Source organism: Neoarius graeffei, chromosome 28, assembly GCF_027579695.1.
Source record: "Neoarius graeffei isolate fNeoGra1 chromosome 28, fNeoGra1.pri, whole genome shotgun sequence".
Taxonomy (NCBI): Eukaryota; Metazoa; Chordata; class Actinopteri; order Siluriformes; family Ariidae; genus Neoarius; species Neoarius graeffei.
The window spans coordinates 18,922,793-18,948,218 of record NC_083596.1 but is presented as its reverse complement, the minus strand read 5'-3'; the positions used below and the strand labels follow the sequence as shown (position 1 = coordinate 18,948,218).

The 25,426-nt window shown below is 39.2% G+C and overlaps 1 protein-coding gene across 1 annotated transcript; it reads left to right on the top strand.

The window, feature by feature from the left end:
* Positions 1-9,191: 9,191 nt before the first annotated feature.
* si:dkey-220k22.3 (uncharacterized protein LOC796870 homolog) lies at positions 9,192-17,938 on the top strand. The gene is made up of 4 exons (XM_060913295.1): positions 9,192-9,480; positions 9,968-9,998; positions 11,687-11,746; positions 15,819-17,938. The coding sequence occupies exons 1-4, from the start codon at positions 9,385-9,387 to the stop codon at positions 16,235-16,237; spliced, it is 606 nt and encodes a 201-aa protein (XP_060769278.1). The 5' UTR covers positions 9,192-9,384; the 3' UTR covers positions 16,238-17,938.
* The last annotated feature ends 7,488 nt before the right edge of the window (positions 17,939-25,426 follow it).

Genomic DNA, 25,426 nt, shown 5'->3' with positions numbered 1-25,426 from the left:
ATCATTTCATTTTCTTTCCTATTAAACGCCTTTGTAACTGCACTAGCAATATTCTCCGGTGACATCAGAGTGACACATGACCTTCTCACAGAAAAAAACGAAGGTACAGCACCAACCGATACATTAGCACTAGAATCACTAGCACATCACAAATATTTCAATATAAACATATTTAATGTGTTTCATATTTAGTGGCGTTCTCTGATAAGGTCACTGGTGTAAGGGGGGGGTGACCTTTGAATTGAGAAATTAAGACCTTGTATTTAAAGTGTGGTTTAGTAAACATGGATGGTGTCAACCACATTTTAGCAGCGTGTTGGCGTCCCAGAAGAGCCCTATATTGGTATGACTAACAGCAATTGTTGTTGTTTTACAGTTAAAAGTTTAATGTAACTTGCTCTAATTACCTGTTGTGTGTCAGAGAATGAGAATGCTGACATGATGACTTGCTGATATTAATCTTCTTATACCCTGCCCCAGTTTGTACTAGCTTTCCATTCCGATAACAGAGAGCACAGAGTGGAAACTGAACAGTCTTTCCTGTCTCTCTCAGCTTCTTGTGAAACCCTGCTACTGTGACACATAGGAAGATTTTGATGATGTCTGTGAATGGATTCTGTATCCCAAAAGGACAGTGGTGGTTGGTTCAAGACATACCCAATTAGTCATCTCACATATTCTTAATTATCTTAAATGAGCTACTTTCTCATAAATGAATCTTGAATCACCGATATTGTCCTATTGAACTAAGTGTTTTTCCATAAAGTCCCATAAAACTATACATACAACACATACAAGACTTTTACTCATTTGTCTAGGATGACAAAATGCTATTGGCTAGTTCCGATAAAAATTTAAATTCAAGGGTAGCTCTCAGTATGAGGCATAACAGACATAACAGAGTTTGCTAGACAGTAAGATGAGGAGTTGAAGTCAAAATAAAATGTAGGTATGATGGAGGCAAATTCATAGTATCCCGATATAATGTGTCCATGTGTTCGTGGTTTCAGATCCATCATGGATGGCTGAGAGGTCAATGCTCTTCGATTAATCTTTACACAGAGACAAGATCTAATCTGAGAGGCTCCACGGCCTTCAACTTTTTAATATTTGTTTGTTTATCTTAAGCTGACAGTGCTTGTCAGTGGAATTGTAGATTGGAAATCACAGCATGTTTGACATCATCAAGGCTTATGAAGGATAAGATTGATCATTCAGTGGCTTCCAATGTAACTGGAACTGTTAGGTAGCATTTTTCTTCTGAGACAATATGGGAAATCGTCCCATCCTGGAAATAAGACGTTTGTTGTGTAAACAGATTTGAGTGATAAACATGAGTCATAAAAATATGACAGGAAATCAAACATTTGCAGCTGAAAGAGAGGTGATCAGAGCCTAAATACTCGCATGGCAAAAGCTAGTGCAGGCATGCACTCAACGCCCACACTTAAGTATCTGCTGACTTTTGTTTGTTCAAGTAATCAGAGATTACTTAGGATTGTCTTGTAGGTGGTGATGTTGGGGGAAAAACCGAGGATGGTGGTCCCTAGGCAAGCATGGAACTTTCTAATCCGGCTCTCAATCTGAGGCCAATTAGGCTGAGTGGTAAAGTTCTTTCAGATCTTTCGATACTCAGTTGTCTGAGTTGGAGCTGGCACTGTTATCATCACTCTGCCCACTACTGTCTCCTGCTATGACACAGCCGCTTTTGATCAGGAAGGATTCTGTGTCATAGCTAGCCTTTCCTTGAAACACTGTGGTTTGTTCTCACAGAGGTTAATGGTTATTGTCTGTTCCATTTGTATATGTTAAAGTTTTACTAGATGCTTACTAATGTTATTCACTTTCTTCAAATATCTCATCACAGTGAAAGTGTGCAGCACGGGCGGCCTTTGAGCTTAGTGAGATAGCAATCCATGCCTCTGGAAAATAGGTCTTTTGTTCTTGTTTTGTCTTCCTCAGCTGTAGAAATGTCAAACACTCTGCGAGGTTTCTTAGTCAAAACGTTCATCATCAAACTTTGAAGTCATATTGTATTTTTCATTCTCAGCACATCACAAACCACAGCACTATATATTACATTTCTAGACTGACACAAAATACTTAGGTATCTGGCTACGCGCTTATTTTGTTTTTTGTTTTTTTTCACAGCTGAATGATTTTCCAAAAACGTATGTACAATAAATAGTCTGAACACCATTTCTGTTATTACAGCATATCCCATATGTGATTCACCTTTCCAATTTTAGAAGTGCTAAAATTCATTTTAGTGCTTTTTTAATTATTAGTGCTATTATCTCCTGAATTAAAGAAACAGTAAGCAAGCATTGCAAATACTGTTAAGTAAATACAAATGGCTGTGAAAGATAATACAGTGGTTCTTGAAGTGAGGTTCCACGGACCACCATCCTGGACAGCCAGGGGTCTGTGAATTATGATTTTTTTTCATGATGATATGACAAAGATGATTATGATCAACTACTGTTGTTATAGTTATTATTTAAATGTTATAACTGACACTTAATGGAACCTATACACTTGCTCATTCATGCAGTTATCCAATTAGCCAATTATGTGGCAGCAGTGCAAAGGATAAAATAATACAGATACAGGTCGAGAGCTTTGGTTGATGTGCACATTAAACATCAGAATGGTGAAAAATGGTACCACAGTGTTTTTGATCGTGGCAAGTGTGTTTGTGCCAGAAAGGCTGACTTAAATGTTTCAGAAACCGCTAATATCCCTGATAATTTTTTTTTTCACTCATCAGAAAGGCCAGACACAGGGCTTGGAGTTCAGTTTCTGTATCATGACAACAGAGAATATTTTCGCATGCATTAAGTGCCTGCCATCTGCCTTTTACTCGGGTATGTCTTCTCTCCAGCTACTTTACCACAAAGGCCTGATTGATGGAGTATATCTGAGATGGGACATCTCTGCTGAAAACTTCTGAAGCTCTGTTAGAGTGGCCATTGAGTTCTTGGTCACCTCTCTGACCAAGGCCCTTCTAGCCCAGTTACTGGGTTTGGCTTGATGACCACTTCAAAGAAGAATCCTGGTGGTTCCAAACTCCATTTCACAACGATGGAGCCCACTGTGCTGCAAGCAAGAGTTGAAGTATTAGAAATGGTTTCCTATCCTTACCCAGATCTATATCTCAACATGGTTAGATTGTGGAGGTTTAAGGAAAGTTCAGTGGACTTCATGGCATTTTGGTCTGACATGCATAGGGAACTGTGGGACCTTATACAAGTTTATGCCACAGATATATACATTTTAGAAGTTCAGTTTATATATATATATATATATATATATATATATATATATATATATATATATATATATATGAAGTGACTTCACAAAAAGGTGGATTTTATTTCTTCATATATATGAAGAAATAAAATCCACCTTTTTGTGAAGTCACTTCATCTCAAACTGAAAAAATAAGAAAAATCCAACCTTTAACTGAAATAAATATATTCAGAGAAAAACAAATCCCTCATCAAGAAATAATTCTTTTCAACAAAAACACACATTCCACTATTATTAGCATCCCTGGAAACGAGAGTGAACATAATGTGCAGTGCCCTCCACAATTATTGGCCCCCCTTGTAAAGTTTAGTAAAAAGGGTGAGAAAAAATCCACCTTTTGGTGAAGTCGCTTCATCTCACACTGACAAAAATGAGAAAATCCAAATTTTAATTGAAATAAATGTATTCAGAGAAAAACAAATCTCTCATCAAGAAATAATTATTTTCAACAAAAACACGTGCCTCTATTATTGGCACCCTTGTATTTAATACTTTGTGCAACCTCCCTTTGCAAGTAAAACAGCACCGAGTCTCTCCTGTAACATTTTATAAGGTTGGAGATACAAAACAGGGCATCTGAAACTGTTCCTCTTCACACAATCTGTCCAGATCATCCAGGGTCCTCGGCCCTCTCTTGTCCACTCTCCTCTTCAGCTCATCCCGCAGGTTTTCAATGGGGTTCAGGTCAGGGGATTGAGATGGCCAGGGCAGAAGCTTGATGGTCAGCTAAGCATTTTTGTGTTGATTTGGACATATGCTTCAGATCATTGTCCTGCTGGAAGACCCAATGATGACACAGTTTTAGTTTCCTGGCAGAGGAGCCAGATTTTGATTTAAAATGTTCTGGTATTTCATGGAGTCCATGATGCCATGTACCCTAACAAGGTTTCCAGGGGCTTTGGAGGAAAAACAGTCCCAAAACATCACAGAACTTCCACCGTATTTTACAGTCAGGATTGAGTTATTTTCATTATAGCCATCTTTCTTTTTATGTCAAACCCACTGTGACTGGTTATTGCCAAAAAGCTCAATTTTTGTTCCATCAGACCACAGAACACAGTTCCAGCAAAAGCTGTAGTAGCTTTTCACAAACTTCAGGTGCTTACATTTGTGGTTAACTGAACAAAAAGGCTTTTTTTTTCCTGGCAAACCTTTCAAATAATCTGTTGGCACTGGGGTTGGTGTCTAATGGTGGTTTTGGAGACTTGGAAACCATAAGATTTTACTTTTGCTCATAATTCACCAACAGTTATCCTTGGGGATCTTTTTTTTTTTTGCCTCTCTTACCCTCCTCAGTGGCAAAATAAACTTCAGTCCTCTTCCAGGCAGGTTTCTAACAGTTCCAGTTGGTGTCCAATTTTTTTTTAATTATTGCTCTAACAGTAGAAATGGATATTTTCAGGTAAGTCTTTTTTTTAAAAAATCACCATTCCCTGACTTATGAAGGTTAACACACTTCTCCCTCATTTGGTTTGTGTATTCTCTTAGCTTTCCCATGTTGATGGATGACTAAGAGACTTTGACCTCTGTGTCACCACATATTTGTTCATTAATTAATCAGGAAGTCATGAATTACATCTTGAAAGTTCCTACACACTCCAATCAACTCAGAAATACTGTACAATTTAAATGGGAAACATTCTTCAGTTGCATTGTATTCACTATCATTTCCAGGGTGCCAATAATAGCAGCACATGTATTTTTGTTGAAAATTATTATTTCTTGTTGAGGAATTTGTTTTTCTTGAAATAAATTTGTTTCAATTAAAGCTTGGATTTTTCTCTTTTTTTTCAGTGTGAGATGAAGCGACTTCACCAAAAGGTGGATTTTTTTCTGACCCTTTTTAGTCATCTTTTCAAGGGGTGCCAATAATTGTGGAGGGTACTGTAACTGAATCATGCTTCCCATTTAAATTGTACAGTTGTAAAGGAATTCATGATTTCCTGATTAACTGGGCTACAAATATGTCTCTCGGCTGACCTGGGAGCACCTCGGTGTTCTTCCCAAGGAGCTGGCCAAGGTGTCTGGGGAGAGAGAGGTTTGGGCTTTCATGCTCAGACTGCTGCCTCCGCAACCCGGCCCCAGATAAGCGGAAGAAGACGAAACGAGACAAATATGTGGTGATATAGAGGCCAAATTCCCTTAGTCATCAATCAGCATGGGAAAGATAACACACAAACCAAATGGCCCTGTGATGACCTGGCAACTTGTCCAGGGTGTACCCCGCCTTTCGCCCGTAGTCAGCTGGGATAGACTCCAGCTTGCCTGCGACCCTGTAGAACAGGATAAAGCGGCTACAGATAATGAGATGAGATGGGGAATAAAAACAGTGGACATCAAATGGAACTGTTACAAACTTGCCCAGAAGAGGACCCAAGTTTATTTTGCCCCCACATACAGTGTGGAGGAGGGTAAGAAGCAAAAAAAAAAAAAAGTCCCCAAGGATCACTGTTGGTGAAATACAAGAAAAAGTAAAATCTTTGAGTTTCCAAGTCTCCAAAACCACCATCAGACATCACCTCCATACCAACTGCTAGAAAGAAGCCTTTTCTGTCAGTTAACCACAAACATAAGCACCTGTTGAAGATTGGGGGGGGCAGGGATCACGTGGTATTTTTTCAGTCTTCAACTGTCCAGTTTGGGTAAATCTGTGTCCATTATAGCCTCAGATTCTTGTTTCAGATTACATCAGGTTTTTGATTACATCAGATGTTAGATGTTGCCCCTTAGACTAACCTATTTCCTTTGGAGCCACGAAGCTGGACACCACAGTTAAACATTTTTGTCAACCAAAACTTTTATTTTCTACTTCGCAATCCTGCATGTTGGTGATTTGTTATGAATTAAAGTATGTAGCCTAGAGTTACCATATATAGTATTATTTATTAAACTTAAATTCTGGGGGAAAATATTTGAGGATTATTTTTTTTTTCTCAATGGTCAGATGGGGAGAGCTGGGAGACAGTTCATCATGTTACAGGTATTTTCTTGTGGTTTACAGATATAAAATTAATTATATTTGTATAAGTTTCATCAACAAAACTGACTTAATGTTAAAACTGTTAATATTATAGTCATGTTGTCTGTTGCCCAAATGAGGATGGGTTCCCTTTTGAGTCCGGCTCCTCTTGAGGTTTCTTCCTCATGTCGTCTGAGGGAGTTTTTCCTTGCCAGCGTCGCCACAGGCGTGCTAATTAGGGATAGATTAGGGATAAAATTAGCTCATGTTTTACGTCGTTCAAATTCTGTAAAGCTGCTTTGCGGCAATGTTCATTGTTAAAAGCACTATAGAAATAAACTTGACTTGACTTGACTTAAAATTGTTGACATTTTTTTGTCAAAAATGTGGGCGTGTAGCTGCATGAGGATGAAGCTTATTTCATTCCTTCTTGAGAACGGAATTGTTTTGTTGACCCAAGAGTTTTGGGTAAACTAACATTTTTCTATAGTAGTACCAGCATTGTGTGTTCAAACAGATCATATGACGCAAGATTTGAAAATAAATTAAAATGAAACATGTAGGCCTAGGGATTTTATTTTTGTTCCATGTCTCATCACTATGTCCCAAGTCTCCCAACATAATGTCCCCATATCTCTCTGCAAAAAATAATGAAAGAAAAAGTGAAGCCTGAAGACCAGTATATGTGACAAGCTGAGAAACTCATGTTTGTGGTAAGAGGGTACAGTAAATACTCTCTAATGCAATATGAATGTGATGCTACCTTCAAAGCATGCTACACAATCTACAAAAGCTGAAAACTTGTCCCAAGTCTCCCTGCTGTCCCCTACATAAATAAGTTCTACATGTTAAATTCAGGGCGGCACGGTGGTGTAGTGGTTAGCGCTGTCGCCTCACAGCAAGAAGGTCCTGGGTTCGAGCCCCGGGGCCGGCGAGGGCCTTTCTGTGTGGAGTTTGCATGTTCTCCCCGTGTCCGCGTGGGTTTCCTCCGGGTGCTCCGGTTTCCCCCACAGTCCAAAGACATGCAGGTTAGGTTAACTGGTGACTCTAAATTGACCGTAGGTGTGAATGTGAGTGTGAATGGTTGTCTGTGTCTATGTGTCAGCCCTGTGATGACCTGGCGACTTGTCCAGGGTGTACCCCGCCTTTTGCCCGTAGTCAGCTGGGATAGGCTCCAGCTTGCCTGCGACCCTGTAGAAGGATAAAGCGGCTAGAGATAATGAGATGAGATGTTAAATTCATCTAATGCTAAATAAATAACAGGAATTAATTGTGTTAAAATGATTCCATCTGCAATTTTAAAGAAATGAAACAAGAAAAAGTGCCGCCAGTATGAGGCCAAATGTTTATTTAACTGCTAAGACTCTGTGGTTTATTTAACTGCTAAGAGTCTGTGGTTGGAAAGTTCTCGAACAAGCTTTAATATTTTCACTAATTAAATGACTAATGGTAGGCGTGCATATTTGCAAATTCTTCAATAGGACCGCAGTGCTTTGGGTTGCATTGCTGTCTCATAGCTGCTGGGTTCCAAGTTTTTGTCTGTGTGCTGTTTGACTCTGGGTTCTTTGATTTTCCTCCATCTTCCAGAAATATGGAGAAATTTTTTTTCCAGAGTTGCATTACATTAATGGCATTTAGCAGACACTCTTATCCACAGCAACGTACAATATAACCAGAGCAGCCTGGGGAGTAGGTGCCTTGCTCAAGGGCACTTCAGCCATTCCTGCTCCTCTAGAGAATCAAACCAGCAACCTTCGGGTCCCAAAGCTACACTACCGTTCAAAAGTTTGGGGTCACTCAGACAATTTTGTGTTTTCCATGAAAAGTCACACTTTTATTTCCCACCATAAGTTGTAAAATGAATAGAAAATATAGTCGAGACATTTTTCTGGCCATTTTGAGCATTTAATCGACCCCACAAATGTGATGCTCCAGAAACTCAATCTGCTCAAAGGAAGGTCAGTTTTATAGCTTCTCTAAAGAGCTAAACTGTTTTCAGCTGTGCTAACATGATTGTACAAGGGTTTTCTAATCATCCATTAGCCTTCTGAGGCAATGAGCAAACACATTGTACCATTAGAACACTGGAGTGAGAGTTGCTGGAAATGGGCCTCTATACACCTATGGAGATATTGCACCAAAAACCAGACATTCGCAGCTAGAATAGTCATTTACCACATTAGCAATGTATAGAGTGGATTTCTGATTAGTTTAACGTGATCTTCATTGAAAAGAACAGTGCTTTTCTTTCAAAAATAAGGACATTTCAAAGTGACCCCAAACTTTTGAATGGTAGTGTACTTCTGTAACCATTTAGCCATGGCTTTTCCTCGAAAATAATTAATTTTGCTCTATTTTGAGTTTAGAGAGTAAAATTTGGAGTTGGAGTGGGAGCAAAATGACAAAGTAATAGCTCTGAACTGAGTAAAATAGTACAAGAATGAATTTCAAGACACTGAATAGAGCCAAATACCACCACAAAGAGTAAGATATGAAGGCTGAGTTGAGGAGACCTGACTGGGTTACTCTTTGGCCAAATGTTACCTGGTGTAGAGTAAAATTTTCTTCAATTTGAGTCAATTTTACTCAGGCAAATTTCCTGTGTGGATAGATTGGTAATTCTACATTTTCCCTGGATGAACTGGGTGTTACTGAAAATGAATGAATGAATGAATGAATGAATGAATGAATGTTGTCATAAGATAACTGTGCTGTGATTTATTTAGGCAGAAGGTCTGAGAACTCCTGCTCAATGTTTCTACATCAGCCACTGCTTTACGCGTATACTGAGCTCTTTAATTTGTGCAGTGTTTAGACCATGCAGTTTCACCAGCATTTGTTTTGCGGGATGCACAGAGCTCACGCTGTCACCTTGAAACCTCAGATCTCAAACTCTTTTCCTAGTATGAGTGGAGGCGCCTGTGTGGTGGTGTGCGCTCGGTGTGTCATCGCTGCCACCCCCACACAGCTGAAGTCTCAGCCACAGAGAGGGAGAGTGGAAGGGAGTGAAAGGCCGCTTGGATGCGTGGGAGATCCCCTGAATCTTGTATTTGATCAGATGTAGATGCACGTTGTGCTTCCAGTCTGTGTTGCGGCTGCGGAGGGGAGAGAGGATGGCGCACACGGCCAGAGCGCACGTTCCCTGCTTGTCCGCGATGATCATGGTGGCTATCACGACCTCGTGTATCACCTGGCTCCTCGTGTCAAAGGTAAGTGTGCTTATTCTGTGCTTCTTGGATTTCAGTGTCACGCTGGATGTTCTCATAATTATCTGAAACCTCTGATCCATGATCTGGGCTCAAGTGATCGATTTCACTTCCAAAAGGAGTCTCTTGGTCAAACTTTTTCACTTTGTTAAACATTGCCGACGTGTAAATGTAATTTCGGCTGTACATTAGGAAAGCTCTAAAGTGTTTGAGTAGCATGGGGGCGTGTTTGTTATGCGCTCCGGCGCGTAACCATGCGCACATCCATGTGCGTCTCCGCCCGTTTTTGCGCCCTGTCCAATTTTATTTCTTCTTCATTTTTTGTTTTTGTGAGTACACTCTGCCAAGCAACATCATAAATAATCTAATTCTTTTGACGATTCAGCTCCAAATAGCTTCTGCATTCTGAAAATTTACCATGTTTAATTTACTGCTTGTCTTTTTCTTTCTTTCTTTCTCTCTCTCTTTCTTTCTTTCTTTCTTTCTTTAGGAGCCTAAACTCTTTGTACAAATCCTTAACGGTAGGTTTCCTCCTCCTGATTTATTTATATCTCCTCAGCTGTGCACTTTTATTATCTCTAATCCCTACACAACAAACAAACAGAAGAACAAAAAAATGCACTATTATGTTTGTTTGTTTGTTTGTTTGTTTGTTCTGTGCTGAAAAATCCAGTTTTGTTTCCAGAAGAAAACCTTTTTTTTAAATTATTATTACTGGCTGCTCCCTCACAGACTAGATGTTCATAAGAAAAATAACGCCAAATAACAGCTTGCTTCGAAAATACCAAACCTGTTCGTCATAATAAGTAAAACAGGAATTGGAAAATAATGTACCAGCTGGCAATAATTTGACCGGTTCACATGATACTTTTAGAACTGGGAGCTGGACAGACTAAGCTTGATTACTCAACCGGATTATCCCTCGGAGCAACTCCAACAGGCTTTATGTAATATGTAACTATAAAAATAGAGGAGTTGTTAATTCAAAATGGTTGAGTAAAATGCTAGAACCAATAAACAACCCAGAAGAAACATTATTTAATAATCATAATCATAATACGTTCATGCTCATAGAAATATATTTTTCCTTTAAGTTTTTTTTTGACGGAACCCTTAAAGGTTCTATATACCGTACAAGTCAACAACAAAGAGTTCCCAGAACCCTTTCAGGGACTTAAAGCTTCCTTAATGGGCTTTAAGGGTTGACTGCCACCCTGTGTCATACATACGGCCACGCCCCTGGCTATATGCAAGTTGAGTGTAAGGCTTTGCATACCCTTATTTTGAATGAGATGAACACATATTTTATATCACCGTCCAGCTATCTGAGGTCAATACTTCAACAGTTTGAATACTGCAATGTGTTTAACTTTTCATGCCTTACACATGGCTTAACAGGACAAACTGAACAGCTGTTGAGAGGAGGGTTTGTTTGTTTGTTTGTTTGTTTGTTTGTCTCCTTCATGATTATTAGTTTCGTAGGTAAACCATCAAAATAGAAAGAAATAGAGGTATTTTATAACCTGGAAACAAAACTCAGCTGTAGATATGCATTGAGGTGGATTTATTTATCACATGCCGTTTGGGTTGGCTGTGTCCCCGAGCCATAGCTACAGTAAGTGTACGAGTCTTCCATTACTATATTTATATAAAAATAAATATATCTTTCAAGTCAGTAATAAGTCATTGAAACAGAACAGTCTATAAATAGTCATTTTAATCACTTTTACTCCCCTATGACACACTGACATTTACATTTAGAATCTTATTGCAGGATGCTCGACTTCATACACAGGAAGCTGCTTTTTTATCTTAGGGTCGTGTGTTGGTGGTCTGTTTTTTTTGTTGTTTTTTTTCTTTTCAAGATCTTATCGAGTGAAACATTTTCCTTAGTATGTAACTGAGATTATTGGTACATGTTTTCCACTTGCTGATCATCTGAAACTAGGACTGAGGTTCTTCTTAGACAGGAGTCAGGTGTTTGTATGTGTTTATGGTGTGTTGCTAATATGTGTTGATGTGTGTGTGTGTTTTGCCTATTTGTCGTGCAAGCTTGTGGTGAGCTGTAGAGCTGTTTCCCGTAACTCTCCTTTGCTGTTTCTAGCACACTGCTTGGCATGACGCATGGGTTTCCTTTGCAAGTTTGTTACTATTAACCTGTAAGTACGTCACATCATATCAGATTTTTTTTTCCCCCCCTGCCCTACAGGTACATCAGTGGCAGATATGTTCAGAGCTCCATGTTCCCCAGCATATTGTTTTTTTCAAGGTGAGGTTTGAGTGAACATTTCAGAGAAAGGGGTGTAATTTATCTTCAAACAGGTTTTTAAGATGATTTAATGCCAATAGTTATGGAATATACTTTTCAGAACTTAATACATATAAGTTATCAATCACTCCATCATTCAATATTAGAAAACATGTTACTTTGAAAATTATTCCTTGACATTTGAAATGAAAAATGGCTAACAGGGCCTTTTAAGATTTTCAAGTCCAAGCTTATTAATAAGTTATTCTTAATACCTTAAAAACATCTTATTCAGTAACTATAGTGTATTAATCAGTAACTATAGTGAATTATTCAATAACTATAGTGAACTATTCAGTCAATCCAGTGAACTATTCAGTAAATATAGTGAATTATTCAGAAACTATATAGTGAACTATTTTATAAAATATAGTGAATTATTCAGTAACTATAATGAATGATTCAGTAAATAAAGTGAATTACTCAGTAACTATAGTGAACTAGTCAGAAACTATGGTGAATTATTCAGTAAATATAGTGAATCATTCAGTAACTATAGTGAACTATTCAGTAACTATAATGAACTATTCAGAAACTGTAGTGAATTATTCAGAAACTAGTTAACTATTCAGTAAGTATAGTGAACTGTTCAGTAACTATATTGATTTATTCAGTAATTATATTGAATTTTTCAATAACTATCATGAACTATTTAGTAACTACAGTGAACTATTCAGTAACTATGGTGAATTATTCAGTAACTATAATGAAACTAATAAAAAACATATGTAGCTACAGAGGTGCCAGCATCTGCAGTTTATCTACCGTTTTATGATTTTTTTTAAACCACTTGTTATGTTGATATTGGAGACACCTGAAAACGATTATTTTCTTCTTTCTCAGCTCAAAAAGTTGTCAGGCCTTATGTGAATAAAATTAGCCCAATGGAAAAGCCTGTTCACTGAAGGGGAAAGGATGTGGGATGTGAAAGATGCACATGTGTTGATGTGTCATTACTTTCATTTTGTGCTGACTTCATCAGTTTGAACTTTGAGCTGTAAAGTTGCGAGTGCTGGTTTTGTAAACCAATAGAAAACAAGATGACATTACATGATCATTGAGTCAGTGTGCTACTAAAATGCATTTTCTTTTCACGTCAGTAATAGAAGTGTAACAAACAACCGTGATGCTCTACTGATACCCAATTGATAAATATCAGTAAATATGATCACTATCAGTAAATATTTTTCAGTACATTGATACTTGTTTATTATTATAGCTACTGTACAATTATCTGTGCAGTTAAATATAAGTTTAACCCTTGCAGGTTTTATCATTCATGCTGTTATTACACAGTCCTTGTCTCCACCAACAGGTTTTTGTGGTAAATTTAAGTTTTTGTGAGGATTTTCTGATCAATTTGGCACCTCTGTAGTTATGATAGTGAAGTATGTAAGGGATTAATGAGATTCTGTCAGACTAGCTGGTCATTTTTAAGCTGTACAAATGAGTCTTTTGCTTGATCTGGCTAAATGTTTGTCAGGACATAATGCTAAGATACACTAATATCCAGATTTAAAATGACATTAAGGGCTATATATTCATATTATATCATACATTTGATGTGCCTTATGGCCAGATGTTTAAAAATTTTTAGATAATATTTTAAAGCTTTTAGCATTAATTCTGTGTAAATTGGCTTTGTTGGCATACTTATAATCATGCAACAGTTAGTTTCTTTTCATTAATTTGTTTGGCTGCTTTCTGGAGAACCTGAGCTGGAGAGCCATTTCAAGATCAAGACAGTCATTAATGTGTGCTGAAAAAGCCACTTCGTCACTTGGCTTTCTTTTTTTTTAATTAAAGTCACTAAAGGGGTCTAAAAAAATTGCCAAAACTAGCGACAAAGTCTCTATGTTGGCAACACTGAAGGCGTGTTTGGCCCCAGAAATGACTGTTGACGTCAGACTTAACAAGCGGATAACCACACTAGGTCGTTTCACTGTGTGTATCACTCTGGTTGTCTGTGTTTGCCACTAAAACACAGCAAACATGACAAACTGTACTTTTCAGGAATGTAACTTTTGATTTAAAATATGAACGCTCATCAGATGAAGATAAAAGGGAAGATCAATTTTATTGGAAGCACCTTTAACAGGAATGTACAACCCCAATTCCAAATTATTTGGGACACTGTGTAAACTGTCAGTAAAAACAGAATGCAATTATTTGTAAATCATGGAAACCCTATATTTATTGAAAATAGTACAAAGACAACATATCAACATATATTGAAACTGAATTTTTATTGTTTTTTGGAAAATATATGCTCATTTTGAATTTGATATCAGCAACATATTTCAAAGAAAGTTGGGACAGGGGCACGTTTACCACTGTGTTGCATCACCTCTAATTTTAACAACACTCTGTAAACGTTTGGGAACTGAGGAGACCAGTTGCTGTAGTTTGAAAAAGAAATGTTGTCCCATTCTTGCCTGATATACAATATCAGTTGCTCAACAGTTTGGAGTCTCCTTTGTCATATTTTGCACTTCATTATGTACCAAATGTTTTAAATGGGAGACAGGTCTGGACTGCAAGCAGGTCAGTTTAGCACCTGGACTCTTTTACTACGGAGCCATGCAGTTTTAATATGTGCAGAAAGCGGTTTGGCATTGTCTTGCTGAAAGAAGGAAGGCCTTCCCTGAAAAAGATTTTGTCTGAATGGCAGCATATTGCTCTGAAACATGTATATATCATTCAGCATTAATGATGCCTTCTCAGATGTACAAGCTACCCATGTCATGTGCATTAATGCACCCTCATACCATCACAGATACTGGCTTTTAAACTGTGCACTGATAACAAGCTGGATGGTCCCTCTCCTCTTTAGCCTGGAGGATGTGGTGTCCATGATTTCTAAAAAGAATTTCTACTTTTGATTCATCAGACCTCAGGACAATTTTCCACTTTGCCTCAGTCCATCGTAAAAGAGCTCGGGCCCAGAGAAGATGGCGGTGTTTCTGGATATTGTTTATATCTGGTTTTAACTTGCATTTGTGGATGCAGTAATGAACTGTTTTCACAGGCGATGGTTTTCTGAAGTGTTCCTGAGCCCATACAGTGATTTCCACTACAGACACGTGTCCGCTTTTAATGCAGTGTCGCCTGAGGGCCTGAAGATCACAGACATCTAATGTCAGTTTTCAGCCTTGTATCTTGCGTACAGAGATTTCTCCAGAGTCTCTGAATCTTTTAATGATATATACGATAGATGATGTGATCCCCAAATTCTTTGCAATTTTACATTGAGGAATGTTATTCTTAAATTATTGCACTGTTTGCCCACACAGTCTTTCACAGAGTGGTGAACCCCTCCCCATCTTTACTTCTGAGAGACCCCACCTCTCTGGGATGCTCTTTTTATACCCAACCATGTTACTGACCTGTTGCCAATTAACCAAATTAGGGTGTTTTTTTTTTTTTTTTTGCATTACACAACTTTTTCAGTCTTTTGTTGCCCCATCCCGACTTTTCTGAGATGTTTTGCTGACATCAAATTCAAAATGAGCATATATTTTTCAAAAAACAATAAAATTTCTCAGTTCCAACATTTATATGTTGTCTTTGTACTATTTTCAAAGAAATATAGGGTTTCCATGATTTGCAAATCTTCACATTCTGTTTTTATTTGTTTTACATAGTGTCCCAACTTTTTTGTAATTGGGGTTGTACAAATCAATATAAGGTACTGTAGCTAGCCAGCCAGCCGACATGCTAAAAAATGAGTGTAGCTTCTATTTCTGCAAGCGGAGCAAAAAATAAACAGAACATTTAGCTATATTGTGTCCAAAATGTCACATGCTTGATATTAATTTCTTGTTTATAAAAGCAATATCACACTCACAATTGTGAGGTCATACTGAATATCAGAACGGCTGTGATTACCTACAGCCAAATCACAGCCCTGCCAATATTCATTATTACCACACTCTTGCTCGTGTAATATTGCTAACATATAAAGTGATATCTAAGTGATAATGATGATTTAGTGACATCTACCTCACAAGTGAATCTTTTGTTTGGCATCTAGTGCTCGAGGACCCTTTAGATGACAAACGTCTGGCCTGGGACAATAAGTGGGGTTCCAAGAATTTCACCCTGGATGAAAGTAAAATGCGGATAAAGGTGAAGGAGCAAGGTGTTTATCTGATCTACATACAGCTGACATACAGTCTCAAAAAGGATGAAAAAAGCACTAGCGTAGACCTCACGTTGAATGTGGAGTTCAACTATGATGAAAGTCAGGAGGAATTCGCTGGTGCCTTTGACACACGGGAGCTCAGAGAGAAGGAAGAAGACGCCCACCTCTCAACCTTCATCCTGCTGCCCATGAAGGCTGGAAACAGCCTCTCCATATTGGCAACACCGAAGGAGAGGATAAAGTATAACGATGTTCGTCCAGTTTCCAGCTTTATCTCCATTATTCGGTATGCTGATTTATCAGCCTGAGCAGGAAGAAGCTATCAACTTCCCATGAATTCATACATGCTCTATGTTTGTCAGCTATTTTTATTCTTGCTACTTAAGTCACAAAACTGAAATTCTTCTGTGATGATGTCTAAATGATGACCAGTGGCATCAGAGGCTTCCACGAACTGAAAACAAAAAATATTAAACAACAGGAAGAAATATAACGACAAATTCGGGATGTTTGCATAGGAAGGTGCAATATTTATTGCGGTAATTTTTCTTTGTTTTCTTTTTTCCCCTCCCCCTTTGTTGCATAATGTTCCCGACTCATGATTTTCTGAGAAGCATGACACATTTTCCGCCCATTAGAGACAAAAGTGATTTTCACTTAGTTTCAGGTTTGTTATGACTCAGTTGAGAAACAGTATCATACCGGTTTCCTCATTTCTCGGTTTGACGAAATGGGCACACACAAGTTAATGTTACTTCCACTAGCTGCTGCAATTGAAGCTTCATTACACTTGTGAAACGAGGGATCGGGGTTTTTTTTTTTTGGGATGGCGTTTCTGTGAAATCTGTTCTTCCCGTCGTTTCTGAAAACGTGTACCACTGAATGGCTGAAGGTGGCAGTTTAAGGCATGTTCTTAGAAGTGTATCCTGTCATTTAAAAATTTTAAATGTGTACCAACAATCTGGAGAAATTGTCAGTATCATAAGGACAGTTTAGCAATATGCAATGATCTTCATTACGTATTCCTCTTTGTGTTTGTTTGGGTTGTTTTTTTTTTTGTTTTTTTGTATTTTGTTTCGTTTTTCCCCCCACCCTGAACTGAGGATCATCCATTAATAACCTTATTATTGTATAATATAAACCAAAAATCAAGTCATGCAATTTCATTCATGCTTTTATTATAATGTTGGTTTTTTTTTTTTTCCATGTTTCAGGGAAAATGTACAAGTGTATCCATTTTGCCTTAACACTCAATAGAAATGTAGTAGACTTAACACAGAGTTGAAATGTCAGTGATGCTCAGGAAGTTCAGGTAGTACACTGAGACGTCTTTTATTTTTCCTGATAATCAGCATTTTTGATAAAGATTTATAAATATGAAAGAAAGTGAGGTATGTCCTACCATAACACACTAATTTAACAGTCATAAAGCTGAAATCTGTTGCATTGTGATAATTAATATTAATATTTTTTGGCACCTCATGTAAACCTCAAGTAGTATATTTTGTAATAGTCTCAGACTTCTGAGCTTAACATTCTTGATTTCCTTCTGGAACTAACAGTGTAACTATCTTAGCGTCATCTTTACAAGAATAGTTGCATGACACACAATACCATTTTCCTTGTTTTGGTTTGTTATGAGTCAGATGAAAAGAAAAAAAAAAAGCATTCCACCTCTGTAAGGTTAGATAGGTTTAGGGCCGCTGATCAGAATTCTAAAGACTTTTTTTAAATCATTATTTTGTGTTTTTGTTTGTTTCCTATTTCTTGTAGTAAAGTGGCCTAGGATGTGAGATGGGAGAAAGACCCTATATTATTATTATTATTATTATTATTATTATTATTATTAAATCCTCAGTATTGACATTGGAGCAACTACTCTTCAGACATATTTGATTGTATATGCCAAGTATTTTTCTTTTAATGTTAGCCTGAATGATACACTCATGTTGAAAGACTGAAATGGACTACTGCCTTTGTTCTCAAATTGCTCAGTAATATTGTATTTATCTATTGCATTTTCATATAATTGTAATTATTTGTTATTTAAAGCGATAAATTCATTTCATAATTGCATCTGAACACAGTGTCTTTATCAAGATTTTACTATCAGTGACTTTCTTACTAGCATCTTGACTCAAAGTTTTAGACCCCGTTTACACGTAGCCGGGTATCTATAAAAACGGATATTTATTTATGCGGTTGCACCCATCATTTACACGTAAACGGAGGTTTCAGTCACTGAAAACGGCTGCTTTTGAAAACTCCGGGCAAAGTGGAGATTTGCGAAAACTCCGTTTTCATGCCTGCGTGTAAATAGTGGAAAACGGAGTTTTCTCCGTGTTATGGGGAAAACGGAGTTTTAGCATTGTGATCTGACGGTCCCTCCTCCTTGGCTTTCAGATCTCTGGTTGGCTTTCTATTTGTTTGACATGTTTTTGAGCATTGTTTTGGCTGTTTTTGAGCATTGTGAAAACGGAATTATTTTCTAGTACGGGGAGGAGAAGATACCCATTTTCATAAATAGCCGGCTACGTATAAATGAAGTATGCGTAACAAAAGGTAAACTGTGTGTGTGTGTAAAATCATATACAGCTGAAAGCCTAACCTTTTATGAGTTAGTATATAAACATAGTAAGATTACACGTACTTTACTTCCATAAAGCAATGCGCTAAAGAACGAAAGAAGATTGAATAATTTTTACATTGAATTCTGGTAAGATGATTATAGATGATGGATCTATTACATGCGAACCACTTTAGACCATAATTCAGTCTTGAATTCTTTCATACTCTCACACAGACCACCATACTCTCACACACATTGTCATATCATACACTCACAGACTGTCATACTCTGACACACTATCATACTCAGACAGACCGTCATACTCTCACGCACATTGTCGTGTCATACTCTCACACAGAATGTCATAGTCACACACTAGCATATTCTAACGCAGCCCATCATACTCTCACACATATTATCATATCATAGATTCACACACACTGTCATACTCACACACATTGTCATATCATACTTTCACACAGACCGTCAAACTCTCACACACATTGTCATATCATATTCTCACACAATCATACTCTCACACACATTGCCGTATCATATTCTCACACAATCATACTCTCACACACATCGTCGTATCATATTCTCACACAATCATACTCTCACACACTTTGTCGTATCATATTCTCACACAATCATACTCTCACACACATTGTCAGGTCATACATTCACACAGACCATCATACTCTCACACACAATCATACACACAGTCATACTCTCACACAGACAGTCATACTCACACACAGACTGCCATACTCACACAATCTTACTCACACACAGGCCATCATACTCACACAATCATACACACAGTCATACTCACACACAGACCGTCATACTCACACAATCATACACACAGTCATACTCACACACGGACTGCCATACTCACACAATCATACACACAGTCATACTCTCACACAGTCATACTCTCACACAGGCCGTCACGCTCACACGATCATACACAGAGCCATACTCACACACGGACTGCCATACTCACACAATCATACACACAGTCATACTCTCACACAGTCATACTCTCACACAGACTGTCATGCTCACACAATCATGCTCACGGTCATACTCACACACAGACCGTCATACTCACACAATCATACACACAGTCATACTCACACACAGAATGTCATACTCACAAACAAACTGCCATACTCACACAATCATGCACACAGTCATACTCTCACACAGACAGTTATATTCACACACAGACTGTCACACTCACACAATCATACACACAGTCATACACACAGACTGTCATACTCACACAATCACACACACCGTCATACTCACACACAGACTGTCATAATCACACAATCATACACACAGTCATACTCACACACAGACCGTCATACTCACACACAGAGTGTCATGCTCACGCAATCATGCACACAGTAATACTCACACATGGATCGTCATACTCACACAATCATAAACACAGTAATGTTCACACACAGACAGTCATACTCTCACACAAACTGTCATACTCACACAATCATGCACACAGTCATACTCACACGCAGACCGTCATACTCACACAATCATACATGCAGTCATACTCACACACAGACCGTCATACTCAGACACAGACTGCCATGCTCACACGATCATACACACAGTCATACTCACAGACAGACCGTCATACTCATGCAGAGACTGTCATACACAATCATACACACAGTCATTCTCACACACAGACCGTCATACTCACACAATCATATACACGGTCATACTTTCACACAGACAGTCATACTCACACACAGACAGCCATACTCACACAATCATACACACAGTCATGCTGTCACACAGACTGTCATACTCACACAATCATGCACACAGTCATACTTGCACACGGACTGCCATACTCACACAATCATACACACAGTCATACTCTCACACAGTCATACTCTCACACAGACCGTCACGCTCACACAAACATACACACAGTCATACTCACACATAGACTGCCATACTCACACAATCATGCACACAGTCATACTCTCACACAGTCATACTCTCACGCGGACTGTCATGCTCACACAATCATGCACACGGTCATACTCACACACAGACCGTCATACTCACACAATCATACACACAGTCATACACACACAGAATGTCATACTCACAAACAAACTGCCATACTCACACAATCATGCACACAGTCATACTCTCAGGCAGATAGTTATATTCACACACAGACTGTCACACTCACACAATCATAGGCACAGTCATACTCACACACAGACTGTCATAATCACACAATCATACACACAGTCATACTCACACACAGAATGTCATGCTCACGCAATCATGCACACAGTAATACTCACACACAGATCGTCATACTCACACAATCATATACACAGTAATGTTCACACACAGACAGTCATACTCTCACACAAACTGTCATACTCACACAATCATGCACACAGTCATACTCACACACAGACCGTCATACTCACACAATCATACATGCAGTCATACTCACACACAGACCATCATACTCAGACACAGACTGCCATGCTCACACAATCATACACACAGTCATACTCACACACAGACCGTCATACTCACACAATCATACATGCAGTCATACTCACACACAGACCGTCATACTCAGACACAGACTGCCATGCTCACACAATCATACACACAGTCATACTCACACACAGACCGTCATACTCACGCAGAGACTGTCATACACAGTCATACACACAGTCATTCTCACACACAGACCGTCATACTCACACAATCATATACACGGTCATACTCTCACACAGACAGCCATACTCACACAGTCATACACACAGTCATGCTGTCACACAGACTGTCATACTCACACAATCATGCACACAGTCATGCTGTCACACAGACTGTCATACTCACACAATCATGCACACAGTCAAACTATCACACAGGCCGTCATACTCACACAATCATGCACACGGTCATACTCACATACAGACCGTTATACTCACACAATCATTCACACAGTCATACTCACACACAGGCCGTCATACTCACACAATCATACACACAGTCACACGGACAGTCATACTCACACACAGACCGTCATACTCACACAATCTTACACACGGTCATACTCTCACACAGACAGTCATACTCACACACAGACAGCCATACTCACACAATCATACACACAGTCATGCTGTGACACAGACTGTCATACTCACACAATCATGCACACAGTCATGCTGTCACACAGACTGTCATACTCACACAATCATGCACACAGTCATACTCTCACACAGACAGTCATACTCACACGCAAACAGTCATACTCACATACAGACCATCATACTCACACAATCATACACACGGTCATACTCACACACAGACTGTCATACTCACACAATCATGCACACAGTCATACTCACACACGGACTGCCATACTCACACAATAATACACACAGTCATACTCACACACAGACCGTCATACTCACACAATCATACATGCAGTCATACTCACACACAGACCGTCATACTCAGACACAGACTGCCATGCTCACACAATCATACACACAGTCATACTCACACACAGACCGTCATACTCACGCAGAGACTGTCATACACAATCATACACACAGTCATTCTCACACACAGACCGTCATACTCACACAATCATATACACGGTCATACTCTCACACAGACAGTCATACTCACACACAGACAGCCATACTCACACAGTCATACACACAGTCATGCTGTCACACAGACTGTCATACTCACACAATCATGCACACAGTCATGCTGTCACACAGACTGTCATACTCACACAATCATGCACATAGTCAAACTATCACACAGGCCGTCATACTCACACAATCATGCACACGGTCATACACACACAGAATGTCATACTCACACAATCATGCACACAGTCATACTCTCACACAGACAGTCATACTCACACGCAAACAGTCATACTCACATACAGACCATCATACTCACACAATCATACACACGGTCATACTCACACACAGACTGTCATACTCACACAATCATGCACACAGTCATACTCACACACGGACTGCCATACTCACACAATAATACACACAGTCATACTCTCACACAGTCATACTCTCACACAGACCGTCACGCTCACACAAACATACACACAGTCATACTCACACATGGACTGTCATACTCACACAATCATGCACACGGTCATACTCACCCACAGACCGTCATACTCACACAATCATACACACAGTCATACACACACAGAATGTCATACTCACAAACAAACTGCCATACTCACACAATCATGCACACAGTCATACTCTCAGGCAGACAGTTATATTCACACACAGACTGTCACACTCACACAATCATAGACACAGTCATACTCACACACAGACTGTCATAATCACACAATCATACACACAGTCATACTCACACACAGAATGTCATGCTCACACAGTCATACACACAGTCATACTCACACACAGACTGTCATAATCACACAATCATACACACAGTCATACTCACACACAGAATGTCATGCTCACACAGTCATACACACAGTCATACTCACACACAGACAGTCGTACTCACACAATCACAAATACAGCCACATTCACACACAGACCGTCATACTCACACAGTCATACACACAGTCATACTCACACACAGACTATCATACTCACACACAGACTGCCATACTCACACAATCATGCACACAGTCATACTCTCATACGGACAGTCATACTCACACACAGACTGCCATACTCACACAATCATACACACAGTCATACTCACACACAGATCGTCATACTCACGCAATCATACACACAGTCATACTCACACACAGACTGTCATGCTCACACAATTACACACACAGTCATACTCTCACACAGACCATCATACTCACACAATCATACACACAGTCAAACTCACACACAGACCGTCATACTCACACAATCATACATGCAGTCATACTCTCACACAGACAGTCATACTCACGCACAGACTGCCATGCTCACACAATCATACACACAGTCATACTCACACACAGACCGTCATACTCACACAATCATACACACAGTCATACTCACACACAGACTGTCATGCTCACACAATTATACACACAGTCAAACTCTCACACAGACTGTCATACTCACACAATCATACACACAGTCATACTCACACACATACCATCATACTCGTGCAATCATACACACAGTCATACTCTCGCACAGTCATACTCACACACAGACTGTCATACTCACACAATCATACACACAGTCATACTCACACACAGACTGCCATACTCACACAATCATACACACAGTCATGCTTACACACAGACCGTCATACTCCCACACAGACTGTCATACTCACACAGACATACGCACAGTCATACTCACACAATCATACACACAGTCATGCTCTCACACAGACAGTCATACTCACACGCAAACAGTCATACTCACACACAGACCGTCATACTCACATAATCATACACACAGTCATATTCTCACACAGACAGTCATACTCACACACAGACTGCCATACTCACACAATCATACACACAGTCATGCTCTCACACAGACCGTCATACTCACACAATCACACACAAAGTCATACTCACACACAGACCGTCATACTCACACAATCATACACACAGTCATACTCACACACAGACCGTCATACTCACACAATTATGCACACAGTCATACTCACACACAGTCCGTCATACTCACATAATCATACACACAGTCATATTCTCACACAGACAGTCATACTCACAACCGGACTGCCATACTCACACAATCATACACACAGTCATGCTCTCACACGGACCATCATACTCACACAATCACACACACACAGTCATACTCTCACATGGACAGTCATTCTCACACAATCATACACACAGTCATACTCACACACAGACTGTCATACTCACACAATCATACACACAGTCATACTCACACACAGACCGTCATGCTCACACAATCATACATACAGTCATACTCTCACACAGACAGTCATACTCACACACAGACTGCCATACTCACACAATCATACACACAGTCATACTCACACACGGATCGTCATACTCACACAATCATACACACAGTCATACTCACACACAGACTGTCATGCTCACACAATCACACACACAGTCATACTCTCACACAGACCATCATACTCACACAATCATACATACAGTCAGGCTCACACACAGACCGTCAGACTCACACACAGACTGCCATGCTCACACAATCATACACACTGTCATACTCTCACACAGACCGTCATACTCACACAATCATACACATGGTCATACTCGCACACAGGCTGTCATGCTCACACAATCATACACACAGTCATACTCTCACACAGACAGTCATACTCACACAATCATACACACAGTCATACTCACACACAGACCGTCATACTCACACAATCATACACACAGTCATATTCTCACACAGACAGTCATACTCACGCACAGACTGCCATACTCATGCAATCATACACACAGTCATGCTCTCACACAGACCGTCATACTCACACAATCATACACACAGTCATACTCTCACACAGACAGTCATACTCACACAGTCATACACACAGTCATACTCACACACAGGCCGTCATACTCACATAATCATACACACAGTCATATTCTCACACAGACAGTCATAGTCACACACAGACTGCCATACTCACACAATCATACACACAGTCATGCTCTCACACAGACCGTCATACTCACACAATCATACACACAGTCATACTCTCACACAGACAGTCATACTCACACATATAATCATACGCACAATCATACTCTCACACAGACCGTCATACTCTCACATACACTATCATACTCTCACACACATTGTCATATCAAGTCAAGTCAACTTTATTG

Excerpts from the sequence above, each read along its gene's own strand:
- si:dkey-220k22.3 (XM_060913295.1), top strand. The coding sequence starts at position 9,385 with ATGGCGCACACGGCCAGAGCGCACGTTCCCTGCTTGTCCGCGATGATC. Across the intron at positions 9,481-9,967 it reads CCTGGCTCCTCGTGTCAAAG|GAGCCTAAACTCTTTGTACA; the intron begins GTAAGTGTGCTT and ends TTCTTTCTTTAG. Across the intron at positions 9,999-11,686 it reads CTTTGTACAAATCCTTAACG|GTACATCAGTGGCAGATATG; the intron begins GTAGGTTTCCTC and ends CCTGCCCTACAG.